Below are 8,678 nucleotides of genomic sequence, written 5' to 3' on the forward strand. Positions count from 1 at the left end.
TTGCTTTACGCTTGTTTAAAAAAAAAAAAAAAAAATCTTTGTGCGGCAGGCGCGGATAATCGGGAGTCTACTGTATTATATCCCAAGCAGCCAAAGCATTAAAATCAGTTTTTGCTGTGCAGATTCGTGCTCTTGTGGCTAACAATTGATGTGTGCTAAATGCTCGATACATTTAGTGCTGGGATTAGAGTTTTATAATTTGATGTTTTGTTTTGTGTGAATGTGAGAATGAGAGAATGAGAAAAATGATTTCTCCAATTTTAATAAATGGTAAATAAGTACGAGAAAATGCTCTGGTAGTAGCATCTTCAAAGCAGCAATGCTAATATGATGTTTGTGCTATGTACTAGTTGGTACTGTCATAAATGATGTGAAACAGGTCATGTGCTGTGGACAACAAGGAGTTTGTTGTTGTTAAGCACAAAACAACAAGGAGTGGGATGTTTTAATGTATCCTTTTTTAAGACGGGAGAGAAGGCTTTTTGCTGATAAGATCTGCAGTTCAACTAAAGAGTTAAATATTAAGATATTCTTGTTGTAATTAGACAGTTAAATGGTCTGTGATAATTGTTATACAGATGTCTAATTAATGCATACAGTGAAATATCTTGCCATAACAGAATGTGGAACTGCAGGCATTTGTGCGATAAATTTTAAAAATTTCTTGGCTATTCTATTATAAAGATGATTCAGAATGCATATACATTTATATCATTATTTTCATAGTTAAAATCCAGTACTGTGTTCATCTAGTTGATGGTTAACTGAATGAGGATTAAAATATGTTTGCTCATTTAATGGTACATAAAATTTAAAGCACATAACATTGAGCAAAATCTTAAAAAGTAATATTGATCTTTATAAAAACTAAATATTTGCACATATTATTTGGGTATGGTTTTCAGAAGAAAATTTTTTAGAAAGCTACTTTGTATGAGATACAGTGAATTAGAATTTGAAATATTATATCCCAAGCAGCCAAAGCATTAAAATCAGTTTTTGCTGTGCAAGATTCGTGCTCTTGCGGCTAACAATTGATGTGTGTCAAATGCTCAATACATTTAGTGCTGGGATTAGAATTTTATGATTTGATGTTTTGTTTTGTGTGAATGTGAGAATGACAAAAATGATTTCTCCAATTTTAATAAATGGTAAATAAGTATGAGAAAATGCTCTGGTAGTAGCATCTTCAAAGTAGCAATGCTAGTATGATGTTTGTGCTATGTACTAGTTGGTACTGTCATAAATGATGTGAAACAGGTCATGTGCTGTGGACAACAAGGAGTTTGTTGTTGTTAAAGTGGGGATTGGAAGAGAAATGCAGGAATGTAGACATTGAAAAGAAACCTTAGAATAAAAAAAAAAAAAAAAAAAAAATTAAGATTGACATAGATTTTGAATAAAAGTGCATTGATTTCATAGGCAAGCTGAACTAGATCCCTCTTGAGCCTAATTTTAACCCATTAAAGACCAGAATTTGAACATGATATTTATTTGAAAAATATTGATTGTTCCCATCTTTTATAGTCATCAGAAGATTGCTGTATGTATTAAAGCTTGATTGTAATTATATTTAAATTATGATTATTATTATATTTAAGAATACAGTGGTAATTATGTTAAATTATAACTACTGATGATTTTTAAAAGTAATTTACTAATATACCCATCTATGTTCTCTACTAGATTGATACTTTAAGGCAAGTCACATTGAGCTTGGTATTAGTTATATTTAAATCCTAATTATTGTTACATTTAAGTATATAATGATCATTATGTTAAATCATAATTATACTTTTATATCTACCAAAGATTTCTGAAGATAATTTACTACCACACCTATCAGTATTCTCTGCCAGATTGTTACTGAATGCAAGTCACATTGAGTCACTTTGTGGTCCTTTAGCATTACCGCAGGCCGTCTAACATTACACTTTGTTAACTTATTGCATCTAGTTAGAATGTATAATAAATAATTGCTGAGTAAAAGAATAATAACATATTTACAGTTGCCATAGTTTTAAAGCCATACAAATATACATCCCAAACATGGAACATTTGCCTTTAATAGGTTAAAAGATGTAATTTTTATGAAAGTCTATTAACTGGTTATTATACTGCAAAGCTTAAATTTCCAGATATATCTTTTTATTCTGTTTAAAAGTAACGTGCTTATTGTAGAATATATGATTTTGCTAGTGGTATTTATTGAGTGCAAAACTAAAAATAATATTTAATATTTCTAAAAGTTTTATGATTATTTCTGAAGCTTTCTGAAGGAAAATAAAGGTTTTTATTTTCATAAGTAAATTATAATAAATATAATAAAAATTTTTGTCCCTTATCATTTCATTTTGCTTTTATGTTTATTTATTTATTTGCACTAAATTGTATTTTATAAAATAGCTCAAAAAGGAAAGGAGTTCTTTGGAGCGTCTCCATTCCGAAGCTTAAATATATCCATGTGGACAGGAGCTATGTTAAATGCAACAGCTATGCCAAATTCATCTGTAGCACGTTACATTGAATGGTGGGAAGTTCAGGATGATTGCTCTCATGGAAAACCGTACAGACTGGAGGGAATTGATAACTGTAACTTTTTGCGTCTCATTGCATTTAGTGACAAAGCTTTTCCATCTGAATTATCTATCATTTCTGGATATGGGTAAGATGTGTTGTTTATTAATTATGTAATTTGCAGTGATTGTTTAAGTAAATTTTTTGTCTCTGTCTGACTTATATCAAGGGGGTGAGATACTTGCCTCAGTCAAGAAATGAAGGGGAGCTCTGAAAATCTAAATTAAAAATGAAATGGAGTATTAATATGAAGGTGATTAACCCTTTCCAGGTGACATGGCAATGTCATGCTTTGTCGCTGTGAGATGGAGTACTGGGCTTCCATGCTGTCTCCACAAGATGGCGAAATGGCTAAGCCTAATTTTGCTAAAAAAATTAGCAAAAATACATTTTATTCCAATTAACTCAACTTTTTCAAATATTTCAGGAAATACATACATCTTTATGCTTGATGAATTATAGAATTAAATATATACAACATTTGCAGCTGTAATTATAATATATAAACAATGTAAGAGTAATTTAAACATAAGCTTTCAGCATTTGTTAAACTACAATTAAAAATGTTTAATATAAAGCAACAAACCTACACAAACACATACATATGTACATTTACAATGAAATTAAAAAAATTTTGTTTCTGTGTAATACATTTTGAAGCATGTGTCCATGCGGAATCCTGAATTATAATCTTTCCACTCAAAGTAAGATGTTTTTCCCAAAGCTTGCTTTTTCTGCATAGTTTGAGAGCAAACAGTTTATCTTCTTCTCATTTTCTGTTTCCTTCCATTAAGAATTAGGAATGTGTCTTTCTGAAAGGTGAAATGGTATCGGTGTAGCTAATGCCCAAAATTGACATTCTCTTCTGTATATGATTTTTTCTGTAATTTGATTGATTACTTTTAATCGAAGTTGATGTAATGGTCTTTTTGTACCATATTTACATATAAAACATGAGCATTAAAGACCGTAATATCGAGGAGCCTAAAAAATAATTTCTTATACTATTTGAAAGATTTTCTATAAGATGGAAAGTGAGTAGTGACTGCATCTCTAATATCCACTCCTCCCATATTTTTATTGTACAGCAATATACAGTTTGGCTTCTCGCAGGGGAGTCAGTAGGGAAAATGACTGACTCCGACTCCTGGAATTTTAGACTCTGACTTGACTCCAACTCCCTCATATATATATGCAAACATATACACATGGGTTACAACTTTTTTTTTAATATAAAAACAGTAATAGATGCTACAGAAAAAATTGATGGCATAGAAAATTATTTTTATTAATTAGCATTTATTATGAAATGGCAAAACTGGCATTGGTTATTTCTAAGAAACAGTGTAGCTTCGGCAAGATCTTCTTTGTTGGAGGGTCATATATCCAATTTGCTAAACTTCAAAGCTGTGAAGAGTCTTTCCACACTAACTTGAGGAGGAAGAGCTGTTACTGTTAGGACTACTTCTTTTAACTTTTCAGGATAGATTTTTATAAGTTCTAAAAGAGGTGTCTTGCAAGTGCAATCATATTTCTCTATTTCTTCAAAAGCTGTGTAGAAATTTTGTTTATATTTTTTCATTTTTATGTCTAAAGGCTCTTGGTTCTTTATTTTCATTCACTTTGCCTTAGCCTTTTCAATATTATTCAAAAATATTTCTCAAAATATAATTCATCACTGAAAGAGGATGGTAGAGACTCAATTGCAATGTCTGCTCTGCAGCTTGACTTTCCTGATTCAAGTTCTCCAATTGTTCTGAGAATAATTTCATTCTTAATGAAAGTTCATAGATGGCTTTCTTTGCCTTTTTAATTTGTTCGTCACCCAAGAAAATTAAGTGTTTCGGATCTACATATATTGAACCCAGCAAGATTTCATTGTCTAGCCAACTAGTTTCTCTTTTCTTCATTGAAGAAATTCCTTCTGCAATAAACCCTCCATTTTAGAAAGAATAAACATCCCATGCTTCTATTCTCGCCTCCTGTCAATTCTTCAGATTGCAACGTTTTTTAGCTATGTATGGTGTAGAAAGAAGCGTTTCCAATTCTGCAAGATCGTTCCACAGTCCTTCTGTTAATGAAACTTTACGGTTATCTACATCTTCTAAAAAAGTTCTTAATTCTAACAACCTCTTTATCATCAAATATGTGCTTGTTTATCGTGTTGCTTGATCAATAATTGCCCTTTTTCTTACTTGCTTTCCTGAAAATGGCATCAATTTGGGAAGTTCTTGCTGCTATTGCTGCTTACCTAAATTTAACAGTGAAATGTGTAACTAAATGAATCAGTTTAATCACTTATGGCAAAAATCACATCCATCCTCCTCCCTTATATTTATTTATTAATATGTCAATAAAATAGAAAATAACTATTTATTAATATATATTTTCCATAAATGAAAATAGTAACTCAGCTTGTCATTAATTTTTTTCTATTCATTTTAATTTCATTTTCAAATTTAAACTGTCCAACAGACTCCAGCTCTGACTCTTATTACCCCAAAATCTGCCCAATTCCATGACTCAGACTCCACAGCTCTGGTTTCTCGATACTTTCCCCCATTTTGTAATTTTGTTTATTGCTAAAGCCCTGACACCGCTGCTACTCGGATCTTCTTGTAATAAGGCTGTATAGTAAGCTTCCAATAAATATCTCTTTTGTTTTGACAACTTAAAATAAATAAATAAAATTAAAATTTATCTTCTTACGAAAGAAAAAACCCTTCACTATATATGCAAAGAAGAAACTAACTAAAAAGTGCACTAGTACGAGATAGTACTTTCTCAGAAAGCCACTTGAAACTTAAACAAAGACACGTGTGCATACCTAACATGCTTGCTTACATTACTGAAACCTTATTATCTATCTTTCAGAATCAAATGAAACACCCCAAGGTCAAAGTTCAGGCATCGTATTCCCATTTAGCTTGTTACCATGGGCATAGAGTGCCATTTATTAGAATAAAAAATATTTCAATTTCGTTCCATGTGGTGTCACGTATATGTTATAGCCATCTAGTTAGATACTAATCATCCAAGATGTGCACGTTATACCGGCCATAGATGAAATGAATGCTACCATGGCATATATAGCACACCCATTGGGAAAGGGTTAAATAAAAAGTATTTAGAGGATTCTGCTTTGAGATATGCTTCTTCTTTCCAGTGTTGAGATTTGTTATACGTTGAAAGCTTTTGTTTTCCTCTCTTTTATTTATTTTCATAAATCCTTTTATCTGTATTAATAGTAATGGTATCAGTGGAGACAGAAGAGCATGCTAATTCTTGCATAGTTCTATGTCTAGATGTATGCTGGTAAGAAACACCATAGTACTTTAAATCCCTCTTAATGTTGCTCATATTAGAGTGGTTTGTCCAGAGATGGAGTAACCAATAATAAACTTCATAAGATGCCATTCATGGTAGTGCTAGATGATTGCCATAGTACTTTCTAAATCCTGAGGTTCTTGGTTATTCTGTGGTTAATTTGAAATTTATATTTTTAATTTTTTGGAAATCTTGGAGGACTACAAGGACAGGCTTTGAGGACCATTTGTAGCTCACGGACCATAAAATGAGAAAGCCTGGTTTAATGTATTTTCCATCATTGTAGCCTAATTTCTATATATATACACAGCTCAAATTAATGGCTAATTTGGAATCATTGTAAATGTGGTTTGATGCAGAAAATCTAACTAATTTCAAAATTTGAATCACTCTTTATTCATGATTGAATAACATTTTAGGTATAAAATTCAGCCACACTGTCTTAATTCTAAACATGAGAATTCAAACTTGTTTCTAAGTCTGAATTCATAAAACTCGGTTTTAAATTGTTATAATATATATATATATATATAAATCAGATGTGTTGTTTAATAAAATTTTGTGACTAATTAGAGTGAAAAGTATACAGTATTTATAGTTCTTAAAACATGCATATTTGATACACAGAATTGTGTTTACTTTGCTCATCTGAATTGTGTTGAAGGAAATTCATTTCTCAGTGCAGTAAATCGTTTTTTTTTTTTTTTTTTTTTTTTTTTTTTTGTTTAGATATTATCTAAAGATAGGTTAAATTTTAGTTTTTAACTTGTAGTTTCTGTTTTGAAAATTTTACCTGAATTAGGATGTAACATATTTTATTTATAAAATTTTTATGCTGTTTATTATTTTTTATTCCAGAATTGTTGGCTTATACACCACATTTGTACTTGTTGTGTCACGTCTAGTGAGAGGCTTTGTTGCTGGCACTTCATTCACCATTATGTTTGATGACATGCCTTATGTAGACAGAGTACTTCAGTTATGCCTTGATATATATTTGGTCAGAGAAAGTGGTGAATTTACTCTTGAAGAAGATCTGTTTGCTAAGTTAATATTCTTGTATCGCTCTCCAGAAATGCTTATCAAATGGACAAGACCACCAGAACTTGAACCTGAAGTCGGTAGAGATGAACGACAGTTACCTGGTGTACAACGATAGCATGCAGAAGAAAACAACGATTTGTCTTTCATTTTGATGTAAGCTTACTTTTAAATTATTTTGTATGTATTTTATTTTGTCTTCATTTATTAACATTTGAAAGAATTAGAAAATTATATTGTTTTACAAACTGAGTCATTTTATATTGTAAATACTCTATGTAATATACAGGGAAGTCATTTTGATATAGAATGGTTGCTTAAAGCCAGTTCCATGTATGAATGATGAAAATAGTGCCTGATAAAAAAAGTGTATTTTAAAGCAGTGATTACAAAATTTTTTTATTCGCAATATGTATCATGTGTCAATATTTTTCCATGGCATTTTTAATAAGATTATTGGACTGCATAACAGTTACTGGGGTAGGTAGATTATGTGTAGTTATAGGTATAGTGAAAATATTTATATTTTGTGAACATGAATTATTATTTTTAAGATTATTTATAATAGTAATTGTAGCGAGAGTGTGATGACGGGATGTAGTTCGTGAAAGTACATATCAAGGATTTCATTCAAGAATAGTTCTAAGTGGGCTAATATTAGGAATATTATTATTTATTGTAAGAGAATTTTTTTTTTTTTTTTAAGATTTTTTTGAGCGTTTTTTCATTCAAGATTAAGTCCAACTGTGGAGTTAGGGGCTTCCTGACCTCCTCAACTGACAAGTTTTTGACATTAGGTTAAATTTTTAAAAAAGGAAAGCTGTATTTTAAATTCACAATCAATTTTTGTGAAAAGTATAGATTTTTACATAAGGTGAACTATCAAATACTAGCCAATAATCATTAGTGAAATAAGTAAGTCTATTTCACATTGCTCATTTTCTGAAATCAAGTTAGACATAGCCAGCCTTGCTTCAGTACTTGAGTATTAATGTTACCACCTTGGTGCATTTTGGCAGTTTTTTGCAGATAAAAAGAAAAATTAGAAAGATTCCCAAACTGTCGATATTTATCGTAAGTTTGTGAACATTATCAAAATATGAAAAGGAAACATACTTTACCAAATTAAAACACAAATTTGAATTATTAAATAAGGATTATGTAATGCATTAAAAAATAAAACGCTTACATTCTTCAAATCTTTCTGTAATATTTTTCCGTCGTTCTTCTCTGGAAGTATACTGTGATCAGTTTTTGCCTCAAAAACCATCTGAAAATTGTGAAGACTTGGCTTCATGCAATCAGTTCGCAATAACAGTGAGTATTGAAGAAACACGTTTCGTCATTGTTCCCTTTAGAAAATTTTCAGCAAAATTCTGTATTCTTGCAGAAATTTACCCACAGTTTCTTTCATTGCTGAAAAATCTCACAAGCTCATATTCTAAAATTAAGTTTAAAGCAAAAAAATATCATTATTTGTTTATGAAAACCATGGGAATTTGGAATGCAAGAAAAAAATAATGCATAAAAAAATAAAAGCATTGCTTACCAAAAAAATTGTTATGAGCCTGGTTGCTGGAATAATAGTTATGTGCATGGTTGCCAGAGTTTGGCACATTCTGAAAATTTAGTGACTTCTACCAGGGTGATTGCATTAATACACAAGTATCCTTGTGTCATGTTTTACATTAATTTTCTAATAGTACTTGCTTTTTATCACAGTGATTGTTGAA

General features: G+C 30.6%; 1 protein-coding gene across 11 annotated transcripts in view; it reads left to right on the forward strand.

Annotated features, from left to right (window-relative positions):
• Positions 1–8,678, forward strand: part of Piezo (piezo type mechanosensitive ion channel component) — a 260,388-nt gene that overhangs the window by 248,101 nt on the left and 3,609 nt on the right. For all 11 annotated transcript variants that reach the window (XM_085806866.1, XM_085806871.1, XM_085806868.1 and 8 more), the window contains 2 exons: positions 2,407–2,665; positions 6,763–7,101. In XM_085806866.1, the coding sequence (XP_085662992.1) occupies positions 2,407–2,665; positions 6,763–7,063 (560 nt within the window). In that variant the 3' untranslated portion in view covers positions 7,064–7,101. The remainder of the gene's footprint in view (positions 1–2,406; positions 2,666–6,762; positions 7,102–8,678) is intronic.

This window comes from Stegodyphus dumicola, chromosome 12, assembly GCF_044657685.1.
Source record: "Stegodyphus dumicola isolate Sdum_Otavi_A_Nest chromosome 12, ASM4465768v1".
Classification (NCBI taxonomy): domain Eukaryota; kingdom Metazoa; phylum Arthropoda; class Arachnida; order Araneae; family Eresidae; genus Stegodyphus; species Stegodyphus dumicola.